The sequence below is a fragment of the Hirsutella rhossiliensis genome, assembly GCF_020360975.1.
Source record: "Hirsutella rhossiliensis strain HR02 chromosome Unknown scaffold00009, whole genome shotgun sequence".
In the NCBI taxonomy this organism is placed as follows: Eukaryota; Fungi; Ascomycota; class Sordariomycetes; order Hypocreales; family Ophiocordycipitaceae; genus Hirsutella; species Hirsutella rhossiliensis.
The window spans coordinates 3,160,775-3,178,720 of NW_025408675.1; the positions used below are offsets into that span (position 1 = coordinate 3,160,775).

General features: G+C 53.1%; 4 protein-coding genes across 4 annotated transcripts; all 4 read left to right on the top strand.

Annotated features, from left to right (window-relative positions):
• Positions 1 to 1,410: 1,410 nt before the first annotated feature.
• On the top strand, positions 1,411 to 2,532 carry HRG_08288 (DEAD/DEAH box helicase; the record flags this gene model as incomplete). The annotated part of the gene is made up of 4 exons (XM_044866759.1): positions 1,411 to 1,572; positions 1,692 to 1,907; positions 1,954 to 2,118; positions 2,206 to 2,532. The coding sequence occupies 4 exons, from the start codon at positions 1,411 to 1,413 to the stop codon at positions 2,530 to 2,532; spliced, it is 870 nt and encodes a 289-aa protein (XP_044718648.1).
• Positions 2,533 to 3,318: 786 nt separating this feature from the next.
• Positions 3,319 to 4,700, top strand: HRG_08289 (DEAD/DEAH box helicase domain-containing protein; the record flags this gene model as incomplete). The annotated part of the gene is made up of 3 exons (XM_044866760.1): positions 3,319 to 3,517; positions 3,582 to 4,624; positions 4,683 to 4,700. 3 exons carry the CDS (start codon positions 3,319 to 3,321, stop codon positions 4,698 to 4,700), a joined length of 1,260 nt encoding a protein of 419 aa, XP_044718649.1.
• Positions 4,701 to 4,776: 76 nt separating this feature from the next.
• On the top strand, positions 4,777 to 6,511 carry HRG_08290 (putative helicase; the record flags this gene model as incomplete). The annotated part of the gene is made up of 3 exons (XM_044866761.1): positions 4,777 to 5,534; positions 5,614 to 5,827; positions 5,975 to 6,511. The coding sequence occupies 3 exons, from the start codon at positions 4,777 to 4,779 to the stop codon at positions 6,509 to 6,511; spliced, it is 1,509 nt and encodes a 502-aa protein (XP_044718650.1).
• A 5,939-nt stretch (positions 6,512 to 12,450) lies between these two features.
• On the top strand, positions 12,451 to 15,096 carry HRG_08291 (uncharacterized protein; the record flags this gene model as incomplete). Its single annotated transcript, XM_044866762.1, has 5 exons — positions 12,451 to 12,614; positions 12,669 to 12,723; positions 12,789 to 13,295; positions 13,348 to 13,533; positions 13,594 to 15,096. The coding sequence occupies 5 exons, from the start codon at positions 12,451 to 12,453 to the stop codon at positions 15,094 to 15,096; spliced, it is 2,415 nt and encodes an 804-aa protein (XP_044718651.1).
• Between the last annotated feature and the right edge of the window lie 2,850 nt (positions 15,097 to 17,946).

A 17,946-nucleotide genomic window follows, 5' to 3' on the forward strand; every position in this document is an offset into this window, starting at 1 on the left:
CTATCGCAACGCCATCGGTGCGTGGACCGATTTCTTACCTCAGGGACCAGATCAGCGTCCTCTATAAGCCGGGTGTCGAGCAACAATGGTCAAGTAAGCCGATAACTATCCACCTAAGAACATATGTGCGGGGATTTTCGTTATTTGCCTGGACTAAAACCACGACCATGACACATGTGAGACTCGCCCACATTTAAACACGGTTTGCTGGGGGGCTACTAAACATGACAGTGGATCCAGCCGATTGTCGGTAGAGGTCCCACGCAACGTTCTGGGACATTTGTATCGATGTCTTCAAAAAGTGTGCAACCTCTCCAAGAACAGACTCATTAGCGCGGTTTAATTAATCAACTTGTGGCAGGCTGACCCCCGATCATGCCCATGATTGCTTTGAGAGATCCCTAGAATCAGGGCAATTGGCCGTCGGAATCGCATCTTGAGTCAGGTTCGGCGCGATACCAAACAAACTGCAAAGCCAACAATGGGTCGTGATAGGGGAGTAGATGGTCTTTCCACTTACGTGGATACTCATCGAAAGAACGTGAGCGGAATGTCAAACTCCTCAATTGTCCTTCACGCTCGATCCTGCCAGAAGTCAACCTGGTTTCCTGAAGACGTAGAGGGCGGTCATCTGTGGTATATCATCCAAGAGTGGCTCGCTGGAATACGTTTGCCATTTCCAAGCGTTAAAAACGCTCACTGGATCGTCGATATTACGTGCTGTATGCGTAGCTGGCGTTTGTGCTTAGAAATTCAGCCACTAATCGATCTTGAAAACTGAGGGGCTGTCCGAAACTCTATCTGCGAACTTGCGCCAGCGGAATTTTTTTTTCCGCCGAATCGCGCGACGATGAGGCCAAGGGGTAAGGACATCTAAATGTAACCAGGCACTGCCCTTCATCTCGCAGACTTCGCGACGGAAAATACCCAACGCAGTGAAAACCCCCAAAAAATTCGATCGTGTTGGCCTTACTCACGACCACCATGACGGCTATAGAGCCGTATTGTCCACGCCGGGGATGGCTAGGGATGGCAAACGGATCGGCTGGTAAACAGAATGCCTCAGATCGACGTCTATTGGACGGCTTTGCTTGTCCCCGTAGGGCTGCAAACGAGAAATGGCAAACGAAGCTCAATGACGAGGGGTGAGGCGAGCAATGGCGTCCCCGCTATGTCGGCGAAATGGTTGGCTGGGAGGCGTGCTCGCTTAAGAGCACACCTCCAGTCATCCCGTAAATCCGCCAGGCCCGGACGTCTTTGTCATCTTCACATCACCCCGAAATACAACACCTTTCTTTATCCTCTACGGCCGCCTTCACCATGGTCTGACCCTGCGCCATATATCCCCTACTCGTCCCAGAGCAGCTGCAAGATCGAGGCTTCCAACGCAGCCTGTCGCAGCCCATCACAATGGCACAGAACGGAGGCGAGGCAGAGCTTCGGGCCTGGTATCAAGCCATTTCGCCACTGCGCGTCGACCTTGTCGGAGATTTTGCTGGCAAGGAGCTGTTTGCCATCCATGGCGATTCTCTCTGCTTCATTGTCTCACCGAAGCGAGGGTCGACTTCACCAGTATGTTGACGTCCGCGATCGCTCTTTCCTCGTCCTCTTGCGCAATCCACCAGCGTGACAGCTAAGAAACATATGTCGAGGCATATGCAGGCCGCTGACAATGATCAGACGGATTCCAGCTTCTCCACGCCATTCATGCAGTCGAGAGCTTCTTAGCCCGTCTAGAGCAACGTGGATGCAACTTCCACATCCTCTGGTTTCGCGATCACGAGCACCTGTGCGTCCCTGAGGGTGTTTCTGGGGATGCCGCGTCCAACTGCCTTCGTCTGTCGCGCATCATCCTGATCAAGCACCTGGAGCACTACGCCCAATACTCGCAAGCCGGCTGGCGACCCGCTCGTGTTTGAATACGACAATGTCGACAGTAATGCGTTCCAGCAGTACCTCGCTCAGAATGCCGTGCAATTCTTTCTGTGTCTCGACGGCTGCGCCCTGGATGGATGCGCGTCACCTACCGGTGTCCAGTATCTCGAGTTCATTCACCACATTGCCTTTCACGGCTACAGCGTCGCTCTTATGAACAGCCTCGATTTTGTGAGCTCCAAGGTCGCTCACCTTCTCCTTCTTTTACGGCACCGTTCTTCCGGCTGGTCCATCTATCCTAATCCCTCCGTGTCCGCTAACGCACCCTAGGTTCTGGTATCGGCCTTTTCACCCTCTTCCTGTGGCAACGAGATTCGAATTGAAAAACCCCGACCGAGTCCAAGGACACAAATCCTGGCCGTCTCCGAACTTGAGCTTGACCTGGGGCTCGAGCCTGGAAGCTGGTCCCCTTGGGCCGATGGGAAGCCGCTCTCGGTCAAGGACGCAATCTCCTTCACTGCTCTCTGCAACATGCTCTTGGTTAACTCCAAAAGGGGCATCAGAGCTTGCGCCGCCGCCTACGTCCTTCACCTCTCTGCCCTGCGACACTGCAGTCTCTCGCAGAGGTCCTGCATGGTGACGACTCGACACGCATGAGCAAGAATGTCTCGACGATTTCTTTGCATTCTTCGCCGACATCTGCATCAGCATCGTCGAGAGCCTTCCAATCCAGCAGAGATGGGATGCCTTCGATCTTCTAGACGGTCGAGTCATGCGGCAAATTTTCAAGAACTTGGGATCCCTTGCGCCATCTCCGGGCATAGTCGGCGAGGCACGTAGCTTCGCAGAGCGAATCTATCTCCTAACCCAGGTTGACATCTCCGACTTGATCCCACCAAGCTCTGTCGATAAAGCAGCCGAGACAACGAGCCGAGCTTTCATTCAGTCGGAGAACGGGTCAAACTCGCATGTCATGCCTTTCACTCACCCCGTCCTCGACAAATTCCTAGAGCCTGTTCGTCTCGTCACCGAAGACTCGGTGAAGCCTACCGGAAATCCAAAGGTATTCCAGGAACTTTCTCACTGGCACAACGCAAAGACTCCCATCGATCCTAAACATGAACATCGAAGACCCCCAGGTTTCTTCGCCCAGAGAAGAAACCAGAGATGGATGGCCGATATGATTGCATACTCGGCCAGTTTGACAAATGCGTCGGGCAAAATTATTAACCCGAGACCATTGTGGCTCGTTCTGACGCAGACACCATTCCCGTCAAGCCTGGCAAAAAGGCACGCTCCGGGGAGGAAAAGTTACCAAAACAGGCGGCTCACCAGCCCCGGGCCAGGAACAAAAATCATCCTGTCAAGGGCGGTCGAGAAAGCGCCCGGGCAGAAGCTCAGAGAGTACAGGGAGAGAAGATGATCAACAAACTGGACGCAGTGATGGTCTTTTGGGACGAGCGCTGCCACGAAATCCAAGCCGAGAGGAACCTGATCAAGCGCTTCCTCAAGGCCGACAAGTATCTCGCTTGTTTATCCAAGGAAGATACAGCCATCATCGGAGCCGAAGTGACCCTGTATACCTGCAATATTCTCGCGTCACTGATTCTCGACGAGAAACGAAGAGGCGCTGGGCCATCTGGTAAGCCAAGTCGTGTGGGGATTGCAGACCGAAGCGTTTGCCTGCTTACTGACTTGCATACCAGTGATGAGTTTGTTTGCCATGATGTGGTCGAGGACACTCGAGATTGGCCTTGTACAGCTATCCCCACAGTGTCTCTCGCAGCTCGAGAGTTTCTCCAAGGCACTTCACATACCACTTCCGACCACAGTGGCTGCGACTTCTTCAAGGAGCGGGCGCAAACTGCCTTTCCAAGATATTCTGGCAGCGTCGGCGACCGAGACTGAGCTTTCACTCCAACCTTTCGAATTCCAGCTGAAACACTGCGGTCCCTACCTTGAGAGAAGTTTTGATCCGTCTATAGACCCTCGCGTTCCAAACTTTCGACCGGACGCATGGCAGAGAAAGGTTTTAGATGCCATCGATGCCGACAAAAGCCTCCTCGTCGTCGCGCCTACTTCGGCTGGAAAGACTTTCATCTCGTTTTACGCAATGAAAAAGGTCCTGCAATCGAGCGACGACGGCATTCTTGTGTACGTAGCACCTACCAAGGCTCTTGTCAACCAAATCGCCGCGGAGATCCAGGCGCGGTTCTCCAAGTCGTACACGAATAATGGCAGGTCGGTCTGGGCTATCCATACGAGGGATTACCGCATAAACAACCCAACCGGCTGTCAAATCCTCGTCACCGTCCCGCACATTCTGCAGATCATGCTCCTGGCGCCGTCCAACGCAGAGAGGGCCACGTCGTGGTCCCGAAGGGTGAGGAGGATTATCTTTGATGAGGTGCACTGCATCGGCCAGGCGGATGACGGCGTGGTATGGGAGCAGTTGCTGTTGCTTGCTCCGTGCCCCATCATTGCGTTGTCGGCAACTGTCGGCAACCCGTTGGAGTTCAAGGCTTGGCTGGAGGCATCCGAAAAAGTCAAAGGCGTCGAGTTGGAGATGATTGTGCACTCCTTGCGCTATTCGGACCTACGCAAGTTTACTTACAGTCCGCCTAACGAGAACTACATCTTTAGGGGGCTTATGGCCGCCGAGGGACTCCAGATTCCGGGACTGGACGAAGGAGATGGGGGGACCGTCGCCCTTCTCATTTATCCACCCCGTCGTGGGCCTTGTCAATCGGTATGACTCTCGAGCTGGCGCTTATGTCTTTGTGGGTCGTGCTAATGAGTATTATCAGCAACCGCGGAACTCTTGAGGATATTACTCTTGAACCGAGGGACTGTCTTGCTTTGTGGCGATGCATGTCAAAGCACCAGACGACAAGCTATCCAATGGACGAGGCCCTATCTCCCTTACGTGTCTTTCCAGCCATTGCGAAAAAGCCAGATGTTGTCAGATGGGAAGAGGGTCTGAAAAGGATCCTGGAGGCATGGATGCAAGATCCCCGATCACCGTTCTCTGCTGTGCGAAGCGAACTTGGGTCGGCCTTCTTGGAGCCGGACTCACCTTCTCCAGATGGGGCGTCAGTCGACTCAAGCAGTTTTGGCGTCAACTTCGAGGTCAAGAAGAACATTCTTGACTCGACAGCGCTGCCGCTTTTGACCGACCTTCACCGCCGTGGTGCGCTTCCGGCAATTCTCTTCAATTACGATCGAGATCACTGCGAGAGAACACTTCACACTCTTCAAGATCAGCTCATGCATGCCGAGAGTACCTGGAAGGATTCAAGTCCAGAATGGAAGAGAAAGCTTGCCGAATATGAGAAATGGAAGAAGGCAAACTCGCAGGCGAATCGGGGTAAGGACAAGACGAACAGTGCTGCCAAGGGCCGTTCTCGAGACGAACCTGAGCTTTCTAAAATCGATTTGATTCGTGAGTCGAGCACAGAAGCCAGCAGGTGGGAGAGCTTTGATCCGGAAGCACCACTTGACTTATTCTCATTTGCGAATCGGACGAGTCTGCTTGACTCTGAGCTTGCGACCTTGGTCGGACGCCTCAGAGACGCAAACTTGGACCCCGGAATCATCAGCGCTCTTCGACGCGGCATCGCCGTGCACCATGCGGGCATGAACCGAGGATATCGGCAAACGTAAGTCATCAGTATCGTCATTGCGAGCCTCCAACCGGCCGGCCCTCCATTGAAAGTATAAACTGACCAGGCTTTGCAGGGTTGAAATGCTCTTCCGCAAAGGATTCTTAACAGTCGTCATTGCAACCGGAACATTAGCCTTGGGGCTCAACATGCCGTGTAAGACGGTTGTCTTCTTCGGCGACTCGATCTTTCTGACCGCGCTCAACTATCTCCAAGGAGCCGGGCGAGCTGGTCGCCGTGGCTTTGACCTTCTCGGAAACGTCGTTTTTACTGGGATGCCACCTAAGCGAGCATTCGAAATCATGTCGTCGAGACTGCCGGACCTTCGCGGCCATTTTCCCATGTCAACAACCTTAGTTCTGCGACTCCTGGGGCTACTACACCATACAGGGAACTCTGAGTATGCCGCGAGAGCGATGCGCTCTCTCCTCTCGCAGACACGCTTATACCTAGGTGGGCCGTCGGACCAGATGGCAATTCAGCACCACCTGCGATTTTCAATTGAGTATCTCCGACGACAGCACCTCCTGTCTCGCGACGGCACCCCTCTCAACTTTTCTGGCCTGGTTGGCCACCTCTACTTCACTGAAAATGCCGTCTTTGCGTTCCACTCCCTGTTGAAGGAGGGTTATTTCCATCAGATCTGCAGAGCTATTTATAGCAATCCTGAGGGCGTTCTCCTCAAACTGGTGCTTGTTCTGGCACACTTATTCTGCCGGATACCAGTTCGCAACAGTAGCGATGAATGGATTGCCAGCATCGTCCACAAATCCCCTTCAGTTGTTCTGCTGCCATCGTTGCCGGGCGAGGCGGAAGAGCTTCTCCGTGACCATAATCGAGAAACCCTCGAAATTTTCCGAGCATACGTCAGCACCTTTGTCGAGCAGCACCTCAGTGGATCGCCGGACACGCAGCTCCTTTCACCGGTTACGAGATCCAGCAGCAGCAACACGAGCAAGATGCGCCCTCGATAATACAAAGCCTGCCACCGACGAAGATTCGATCGTCGTTCGCCGCGCTCTCGGGCTTTACGGATGACTTCAACACGATCCATGAGCTCTGTACAACAGTCCGCAGCGGCGTGTTTCTCGAGGAGTCGGCAATACCGTACATTCGCATTTTTCCCGACGATACCGCAGGTGTCCCATGGAACGCCTACCTCTATGACTTCTTCAAGCACGGCGATCTGACAGCGTTGGTGCGAGACAACGGCATCAAGCGCGGCGATGTTTGGTTTCGTCTTAAGGATTTTTCGCTTATTCTTGCAACCGTTGTCACAAGCCTCACCAACTTTTAAGTCTCGATCCAGCTGTCGACGATGCCATGATGGTGGATGTGCAAGGCATCGACGACATCATCCAGGAGGACCATGACGAGTTACATAGCTCAACGCCTGGCAATACGGCGAGCAACGCAGTCCCGGACCCGGCCCCCTCTGTCACGGTGAAGAAGACGAGCAAAAAGAAACCTGTGTTGGACTCCTGGGAAGATGACAATAGCGACGAGGGAGGCGACGAGGGGAGCTCCAAAGGCGAGGGAGACTTGCACTTGCCGACGGGCAACCCAATCAAATCTACGAATGACTCTTCAGATAGTCCACAGCCACCATCGGAGCCAGCTTGGCAAAGCGATGATGAAGACAGCCTGGTGCGGGTATTGGCAGCATTCCGTAAACTGCAGGAAGAGTTTGACGAAAAGTTCCGGAAGGTGTGGGCATGAGCAGTGGCGACGCATCTCAACCAGTGTAGCAAGCATGTTCGATCGGAACTTGGTGCGGTGAGTCTACCGTATTTAAGGCGATTCGATAGCCTGATTCTATTATTGCATTGAGTCCAAACGCGGAGGTTTATAGCTATAATACCACCCTCTCCATTCGTGTTTACAGTCTTCTATTGGAACAGTGCGTGGGCCGACTCAAACCAGTCTCGTCAGGTCTTTATGCTACTTCGCTTTCCGAAGCCATTTCGGTTTGCTTACCCTTCTGCCCTTCGACAGTCCCTGTTTCTCTGGCCGCAAGACCCAGATAATGGCGCAGCCGACAGGGCTCGCGATCCTCCAAGGGACACTTATAAAGCTTAAGGGAAGCAAGGGTGGGTGAATCAGAGAGGGAGCAGCCTATAAATCTCCAGTTTGGCGGTGTCGATCGCCAGCGATTCTAGTTCGAGCCCCTGCGAGGCATCGACTTGGATGAATATCTCGGGAGAAAATACTGGGTAGTCGGCCCGCAGATCGGAATGTCGAGGTGGCAGCTCGTCCAAGGCCAATTTCTCGGTAAAAACCATGGGTTACAACGCCAGGTGTCGTCAGGTCGTCAATCCAGTCCCGGAGAAAAGCAACCTCGCAGTCAGTAAAGGCACCAAACATAGACACGCCCCATGAAAGCAGATGAATGAGAAAACTGCGTCCGCTTTCGCCTTTGCACACCCATGGCCTGGCGTCTCTTAGGCGCCGCAGGAAGTCCACCTGCCATTCGGTCCGAGAGAACATTGAATGTTTCAGAGTTAAGCCCCGTGCCGAGCAATCAGCCGCCGAATTTTATGGAGCGATCATCATAGATCTGGTTAGGAGCAGTAGCCTGGCTTGAAAGATGGCTAGGACGTCAGCAACAAGCGGGGAGCCGGCTGGTGAGCTTATGTCGGAGGGCAAGTTCTAGGACAGGGTGAACTCGGCCTGCACACGCTTCCACGCTCGGGATTCCGCGGCATCCCTCTACCGGGCCGCGACGGAGAGTAGATACTCTGTGACGATGCGATTCGCCATCGTGGTGTGGCCGGTGTCGGCATTGTCGATGGCGATTGACGCGCGAAAGCCTCACAGTGCTAGCTCACCACGGCAAAAGGTCTTGTCGCAGCCCCCTAGGTAGGACTTACGGCGAAATTCTAGGTAAGTACTGAGATGCACGTGCCAATAGTGCACCTGCTACGTGCAGAGCAAAGTAGTAAGGGTCGAACTCAATCTCACGCAGTCGCAGTTCCTTGGCATCCAATAGGCTAGAGTGACGGCCCTGAGAAAAGGACAGAAAAAGACATCATGACATCTATCTCCCATCGCCATTTTGGCGTCTCCCGTCTCTGTCATGCACCTTTTCGTTCTCGCCATCGTGATTATTCCAGGAAGCAGTCAGGAAGAAGACTGAAAAGATGGTCAATCTAAGCTACTTCGTACTATGTAATTGTAAAGAAACGGTCTCCTCGCCTAGAAATGCCTTGACTTGTCTCCTCGAGGAGCTCGGCCTGCTTTCGGTCTACGAACCGCCTATCGACACAAAACTTATCCTGCTCCAACATTTCGTTTGTATGTTTGGCCTATGGCGGATCCTCACTTGTCTTCGTGTCATACCTACCTGCGCCTGGCATTGCGGATAGCCGTATCGGCCTATTCGTGACATTGACTCTAGTCAGCGATGTCATAGTCAGCCTTATCTCCGGTATCATTAGCAGTGGCTTCAGGCGCAGAAGAATGCTCAGTTAAGAGCCCATTTTGATGTCTATCAGCGGCGTTTTGTTTGTAACCACCGAAATATTACCAGGTTTTGCTCAGAGCCGCAACCATAGGCATCATCAGCCCGTCTGGAACGAGATTGAGCTGTTCGGGGCAATCAAAGGAGCCAATCCTGGTACACCTTTTGTTGTCGGGGGTACAGATTAGTATATTTGCACATTATTCCATGACTGGCATAATTATAATTACTTTTAGGATGACCAGCTGCAGATGGACTGAGAGCGCTTCTGCGATCAAGCGACGATGGGGCCGCATTGACGCGTACTGCGCCGTGATATTCGTCTGTGGAGGAATAGGCGTCGTACAACTTCTTCTTACGACGTTAGCCAGAGATGCGAGCTCCACGGAGAGACCCAGCCGGCGCCGTGCTCTGGGGAAACCATCCCCTTGTGAAGCGGCCGGGACCCTAATCTAATGAAGAAAACGCCAACAATTCCGTCTGCTCGCTCGGAGTCGTTGTCTGGCCGTTACGCTCGCGCTCCTTTTTGGGTTGGATGCATCTGCCACCAGTCTAGTAACCCTTTTATGGACAGCCAATTGCTTCCAACGCAAATTTTTTTTTGCCAGCCGGAGATCTCGGTTCTCTCATCTTTACAACGTTTATTATTTCTACCATCTCTATTCTTTTGGCGGCCAGTTTGGCGCGCTGGTTCGGCAACTTCAACACTATGGTCTACACTCATCTGCCCTCCGCGGTTGACTTCGCCTTCCTCGAAATACTAGGACCCCCCCCCCCATATGGCCATAGCTCTTATTTGTCGTTCGTGAGAGTTCCCAGTACATGGAAGGTGCCCCGCGAGGCTCATTCCTGGGTGGCATCCTCTTGCCCGATGAGATAACTGCAATCATGGGCGTCATCGACGCGGTCAAACCCAGGGCGTCGAGCTTCGGCTCTATAATTATTCATTACCTTGTAGAGCGAATTCTTGTTTGAGTCGCTTTCATGAAGGCTGGGATCTTGAAGGCTGAATATGACTTTGGCTTGCTGGGGGCATTTTTCAATCAAAAACTAGCGGGGAGCAGGGCAAAGCCTACAGGGTGTTTTAATGTTGCATACAAAACTACTTCTCAAGCGTCTTTAATTGTCCTTTGCAGCTGCTCCCCGATGACGTCTTCCCCTGTGTCTGATCGTCAGAATTCAAGCCGTTGTCGGCCTGGCCATGGGCATCATGTATCGGGCTCTTGGCACGATGAGGGCTGTGATTGAAGAGAGGCTGCAGAGGCTGGAGAGAAGCATGAATGAGCTAACTAGGAGGGAGAGGATTCCTCGCGACTAGTAGACTCCTAAATAAGTGTTGTGTGGGGCTGGCTAAGAGAGGGGGAACCTCACAACAGGAATATATTGTTGACATCCAGCTTCTGCACCTCACTAGTGCCCAGAGGCTTATTATGAAAATTCGATTGGTTTTAATTCCCGGCCTCCGCTTTTTAACTTACGGATCCTCAACCTTGAGGGCGTGCATTCGTCCAGAAATAAATAACACTCATTTGCCACGTGCCCCTGAGTGCGGACACGGATCTTCGTCTTCAGCTCTCAAGCCGCTACCGACTCCTCAGAAAAATCTCGAAAATATCTTGAACGCACTCAAAAGCAGGAGAGGTTGCCTGTCTTTCGGGTAAATCGGCAATCCACGCAAAACTGGCCACGATCATGATGAGGATGGGACCGGGCGACAGAGACCCGATTGGATGCTGGCTTTTGTAGATGAAGCATTCGCCATCTCACTGGGCATAAAGATGGCACGTTGCTAGAATGCCCAATGAGCCGTCTTCGCCGTTCCCTCGATGTTATCCAGGCAGATAACGACAATGGTCTTCAGTCCTTGATCTTTGGTTGTTCCTTATTAGTTCTTCTTGGCTCGTCCTCATGACTTTGGTTTCTTATATAGCGACAGCCGCGAGATGAGCCGTACTAAAGTCAATTTCAGCGGCGAAAGGTCGGCATTCATCCTGCTGCCAATATCGACATGAGGAAGACAGTCCCGCTCATGGCTTCCTCTAAGAACAGCGCTGTCGTGTGATAAATAGACGCACATGGCGCACGATTAAGAACCTCGAAGGGCGCAGAAGCGTGCCATTGCATACGTACAGAGTAGATGGTGTACTAACTCAGGCCTCGGGAAGGCGACCGGAGAATCTCTTGCAACTAACTCGTATTGGACTTTTCTCCCTGTCACTTGTCGAACTCAGTTTCACAACGTTGCCGAGGCTGTTGGGTCTTTCCGGGCTGTAGTGACGTGTGATGGTAGCTAGTTCGATTTACTGACAGAGAGAAATCCGTGTGAAATTAATCGACTCCATGCTCCCCCACCAGCCCGATATTTTAGACTCGGCACCGCGATGTTCCCGGTTCTCGGTGTGCCCGAGCCTTGGTTGCCTAGACGCCGGTTCTTCATTGATAAAGTTTAGCCACCTCAAACGCTTTTATGCGCTTGCTCGGATTTGATCAAGAGGAGCCAAGTAGGAAATGATTGACATCTACGCCGCGACCTCGACGAGCATCGAATACCGCGGCCCTGGGCTTCTCATGCCAGGCTTAACCCCATCGTACGCGGTGCTTGGCGTCTCGGCAAAGGTCTGTGAGACAGCAAGTACTGTCTCGGTAAGTGAGAGGGCCTTGGACGCAGGAGATGCTTTGCAAATAGTGAATACTATCAATACTGGTGGTTCCGCTCCGAGGCATTTTGATATGGATACCTCTCGCAACATCCTGGTGCGTGTGTTACTCAAAAGCTGCGGTGCTCTTATTTCTCATTTTTATTTGTCAAGGTTCCAACTCCGCGAAGCAGTAACGGACCAGAGTGACAAAGAGATGGTATCTGCAAAATCGAAGAAACGCGGGCCAAGTTTGGCCGGACAACGGCGAGTAAAGACAGAAGGGTTCTCTTTGACTGCCTCGGAAGAGTATGGAGAAGTCGATGCTATTGGACGAGCAGTTGCCGATCAAGTGTTCGTGGCGTTCGACTTCGCAAACCTTATCGCCGGATAGCGTGACACCAAGACAGCCTGTGCACGCGGTTCCGGATCTTCCAATGCCAGCTTGCCAAATGTGATCTACTTGGTGAAGGAGTTTGCCGTACGAACGTGGCCTGACAGTTCCAGTCTTTCAGATTCAGAGAAACCGTCAAGATCTCCACGCCTTTGCGCCCTAGGGTGTCGGCTCTGCCGTGACAACAAGACCTACAGGCCCAGTGTTGTCTCTCCCGCCACATGGGCGACCTTCGGCACATCCGTGCGCGACCCGACCTCGGCTGCGCTTGGGCTGTCTGACGTCCTTGCGAGGCGCCACCACCCAGATCTTCATCCAATTGTGCGTGTCGGTATATAGACGAGATGCGCCCTTGTCGCTCACCCCTTGCTGGACGTATAGATCCCCTTACCACAATCTTTCCTTGTACCCCATCTGCGCATCATGGCGACAAACGAGGAATTGCTCGCCCAGTACTCGCATCAGTTCATTCCGTACTCTTTCCAAGCAGGCTATGTGTGCCTCAGTTATGCCGTCAGCCTCATCGGCGCGGGCGCCACTCTCGAGCTCGTCCGGCGCCAGACCTCGAACAAGGGTTTCCACAATTTGTATGTCCTCTCTACAGTCGTGAACAGAGGCAAGGAACTGACGGGTGTGTACAGACTGCTTCTGACTGGTGCCGCGATATCCATGGGAGGAATTGCAATCTGGTCCATGGTGCGCTCAGCCCACTCGTCCAGCCGCCAGCGGTTGTCAAGAGCTTCGCTAATGGGACGGGACAGCATTACATCGGCAACCGAGCCATCTACATCCTCAACGGAGAGAAGGAACTCCAGATTGCCTACACCACCGGGCTCACGGTTCTATCCCTGTTCGTCCCCATTATCGCCCTGTTCTTGGCCTTTATCATCATCAGCAGCCACGGCAGAGTCTGCTGGGTGCGCATCATCTTGGCAGGCGCCGTCTCCGGGTGCACCCTCGTCGGCATGCACTACCTCGCAAATGCATCCATTCGCAACTACAGGGCCGTCTATCGTCCTGCTTACATTGTGGGTGCGGCCTTGATCGCAGTCGTCGCCAACATTGCGGTTCTCGCCTGCTTCTTCGTCTTTGAAGCCGCCTGGACCAATGTATGGTGGCGAAGGATCGGGTCTGCCATGGTCTTGGCCGCGGCTGTTTCGGGAGTGCATTGGTGTGCCGCCGCTGGCACAAGGTATAAGCTGCTTCACTTGTACAAACCGGGGGATGGGCTATCACGCGACGACTCGCTCATCGCCGTCATCTGCCTGGTACGTAATTACAGTCCAACCGTTCAAGTACGGGTCTCTAACCCAAGCGCAGTCGGTTGCAGCATGCGTCTTCATGATCGTTAGCGCTCTCTATTCAAGTTGGATCCGGAGTGACTACGCCAGAAAGGCGCAAAAGGTCGTCCTCGCAGCGGCCGTCTTTGACCAGCGAGGAAGAATCATGGTCAGCAAAGAGGGCTTACTACCAAGTGAGGTGGTCACGGACACCTACATCCCAACCGTAAGTCTCTCAGAGCACCCATGCCATTGGGGAGATGGAAGAGTTGACCGTGAGTATCAGTCAAACAACGAGGTCTTCGACACGTCGAACCCGGTGTTCCACTGGATGTTTTGGGCATCTCAGAATTGGTCCAAGATTACCAAGGTCATCTGCAGCATGGAGAATCACGTCGCCAGTCTTTCGTCCGCCAAGTTCGCTCGTACGATGAAGCTCAAACTGCTCGGCGACGACGGGGAGGCTGTGGAAAACTACAACACAATCCTCTGCGAACTTTTCTGTGTAGCAGCCACGGCCCTGGCTGCAAAGATGAAGGACAGCTTGGAGGCCTCGGGAACCCTTTGGGACGAGATTTTCGCAACCGGGGACGACTCGAGCAATGCGCCGGCGGATTATGAAGGCAGCCCTGATTTACCTCCCACCCCGACCTCGGCCACCAGCATGAGGTCGCAGACAGACTTCTTGGGGGAGAAGGGTCTTACGACGAGCTTCGACGAGCAGGGACGGGGTTCTCTCATGTTCCTAGTGCGTCACATCGATGGCCGACGCGATATTGAGAAGCTCGAAGCAGCCGGCTACCGGTTTGCCGAGCTGCACCACGTTCTCGACACTATTCACAGCGGCATGCAGATCAAGGCGCGAGACTTTGCGGCTAGACTACGCAACATGTCGAACAAGTCGGAGACCACGACGGGCCTGAGCCCCGGAGTTCACCTGGGACTCTTTGCGATCCGCGCTAGACTGGATTATGGCGGATTCGACGTGTTAGTCCAGAAGAACGCCAAACATTTGCTCCCGACTATGCCTCTGCCACTGGAAGGTCTGGAGCCCTGGCAGACGGACCTTCTCAAAACCCTTCAAGGATTCACCGCCTCTGCCGTCATCCAGAAGCTGGAAGACGGGGCGTTCGGGCCAGGCAGAGGGCGCGACTTTGCGATACAGCTTCGCAACTCGATTGCCTCGCTGCGGCTGTGGATCGATAACGCTATCCTCGACGAGGCAAAACTCGTCTCTCGGGTAGTTCGAGCCCCGTGCGACCCTATCGAGTCAGAGTTGTCATGTTCATTGGTCGCATTTCAACTTGTCCTTCCCATCCACTTCAACATCGCCTTCAGAAACCTGGAGGCAGTTCCTCTTCAGTTCTTCAAGATGCGGCAGCACTTGAGCCAAGCCGACGGCTCCAACTCTGCTTATACGGAGCAGCCGATTCTGCGACCGCCACCTGGTAGGCGCTCTGACGACTCCATATCTGGGAATCCCCGGAACATGAGTCTGAAGATGCTTGCCAAGCCGGGGCGACCGTTCAAGGAAACCCTAGACTACGAGCTTCCTCATCATGCCTTGACAAAAGGCCTGAGGGAAAATTCGGTGGCGGCTAACAAGAGGAGTCCTGGCAATGATGAATGGCGACTCCCGACGTCGACAACAAGCCCGTTTGAAAAGGCCAAGGCTCTCACCGGCCAAAGTTCGCCAGGCATGCACCCATACGGCAGCATCTTGGTGTCGCAAGAAATTCAGGTGAATTACCAACAGGTCCGTTGTCGGTTCTTGGTCAATGTCGCTTGATTGGAGAGTTACTAATATATCTGTGAAGGGCACCAAGAACAACGCCACTGACGAGCGAATATTCGCGAAGGATTTCATGGGCTCACAGGAGGAATTGTATACGGCGACTGCGATGGGAAAGCCGAGCGGTGCGACTGCGAGGGACTATGGCGAGTCACATTTCGTGGACGAGTTGCTTGCGCTCTGCATGGCTAGATATAGCCGGAGATAGAAGGGGGCGCACAGGGGAATGGTTCGTACATAACAGGCCGGGGACAGAGCTATACTATACATACATACTTAGCATTCGTACTGGAGCATCCCTTTGAGTGCGGAGGGACCGCAGGAGGGTCACGGGCCCCACAATACGTAGCTACATGTCAGATACAACTTCAGGGGCTTGCAGCATCAGCAAAACCTACAACAGTCAATTTTTCTAGCAACTACATTCAAATTAAGCTCTATGGCTTCGCAATAAGATCCACAAGCTTCGCAGGTAGCTATTCTAGCTATAAATAGCTTCGAACATACCCTTTATATGCGGCTTGACCACTGTCAGCGCGAGCAGCCTATCGACAGCACAGTCCGCCCTATATTCGACCCCGAGCCTAAACGGGGCCCCGAATTTACCCCTTTTCACGTTCCCGAGCGCGAGCCACAGCCCCGACAGCTGCCACCAACGCCGTTATTACATTTCCAGCGATTCCTAGCCGAATCCCTAGTCGAGAGCTGGGTCGGGTACACAAATAACGGTCCAAGGCCGGGCCTAGAGGGTCTAAAGCAGCAGCATTCGCGAGAGAATAGCTAGACAGAGACATCTCTTAGAGAGGTCTTTCTCTAGGTTGCTACTCTGATTTATATGGGCTTATACAAGGAAACAAGAGTCCGAGACCATTAGAAGACTTCCACAGCGGACTCGATAGTCCCTATACACCCAATTCTTCAGTATATGTCATTTAACCGCTTTTTTCTTCTCCAGCGGCATATACGGATTAGTGACCCGAATAGCATTTCGTGTGGGCTCCCTACGCCCTTTACATAGGTCAATGAGTGGGCCGAACACATACAATAGGTGTCTCTTGCCCTCTGTTAGCTAGGCACTTATTTGGCTATAGATAAGTGTATCGTCAGCTATACGGGTAGGTCAAAGCAGACAGTCACAATCAAGACCAAGCCCACACCCACAGGCTTCAAAGTGTGGGTTGTGGCCTAAGCGGGCTATTTTATTCGGTGGCTTTGGCACCAACCTTCTAACGCCCTTGGCCCGGCTGCTGGGAAGAAAAGGAAGAGGGCCACAGGCACGGCAGAGGGCAGCATTTCTCTTAACCCGACTCAGAGCGTCGTTATTGCCCTAGTCAAGCAGCTACCAGAACAGACATACCACGTCTTCTTCGATAACCTCTTTTCCTCGCCGAACCTTCTCAACGCTCTTCGTCAGCTAGGGATTGGGGCCACAGGCACAGCCCGAGTGAACTGTGGCTTCTATCAGCCCTTCGTAGAGGCAAAGAAAGCTGACATAAAGGGTGACTGTTGGCCTTGGGGCACGCTAAAGACTGCGCCTACCCCTGACGGTTAGGTAAGAGCATTAGAAGACAGGCTCCCTAGTAATTAATTCCCCTACTAATTTGTCTTCTTCTTCTAGGTCAACTAATTCGCTTAGAAAGATAATGCCCTTGTGCTTTTCCTCTTAATAGTCTATTCCGGCAAGGAATTCGAAGAGCGAATTCGGCGTCGGCCGACAACAACACAGCCTCGAGCACGCCCAATATAGCAAAAATTCGGTGCCGAGCCTATCTTACGTCTTCCTATGCCGTCTATCTCTGCAGACTATAATGATCAAATAGGCGGCGTTGATATTGGTGACCAACTAAGAGCAGGGGAGGGACTAGACCACCGTGTTTGTAGGGGAAATTGGCGGGCAATTGCGTGGACCTTCCTGCTTAAGACTGCCCTTGTTAACAGCTACCTTCTTTAGCTTTAGGGCCAGCTAAGCTGGCCGCGAATAACCTCATAGCGCGAGTGGCGGCAACGCTTAATAAAGGATCTCTGCGAGGCTTACGGAAAAGACAGGTCAAGATAGCTATTTCGGGCTGGCGACATCTTTACGCCTATATCACAACACAATCATGTCTCTCGTTCAAAAGGATCGCCTTGCGTTGCCTGCCAGGGCTTCAAAGCTGGGCAGCCAAGATCACGGAGTCAACGCAAGCCGTTGGGCGCGGCCAGCGGCAACAAGAAGCAGGCTGTGAAGACTCGTAAGGGATGCGACCAGTGTAATGTAGCTATTTGTACCCGGCCGGATTGTTGGGACTTCTATTATAGCCTAATTTGCTAGCAAACTAAAGTATCCTTAATAGCGCGGTGTCTCTATTGGCTAACATCCCTGCTCGTGACTTAGGTGCGGTCCCTCCGCACTCAAAGGGATCCAAAATATATCCACTTTGGCGATTTTAGCCACCGCAAGGGGGCTCCAATCCGATCCGAGCAGGACAAGGTTGTCTTCTTTGACATGACACGGGCTTCAGTACTCAACGTCTCCTTCGCTTGTCTGCATCTGTGGCTTGCGCAATAATTCGCTCGGCTAGGTCATGGTTGGAAACTTGCTCCGGGTCCCTCCGGGCCTGGCCGCAAGCAACCCTCCCCCCCCCTCCAGCCCCCCGTCCGGTCAGGCGCCGTCGCCGGCATTGACGCACCAAGGGCTTGTATATATCAATCCACTGCAACTCAACTTCTGTCCTCATTTTTCTGCCTCCAAGCTCTCCCTTTCTGCCCGCACGCGTCCCCTTCAGGATGAGAGTGGTCCAAGACATTCCGCTCCGGCCAACAGGATGGAGAAGTTCTTCGCGCCACCTAGGCAATCTTGACATGGCC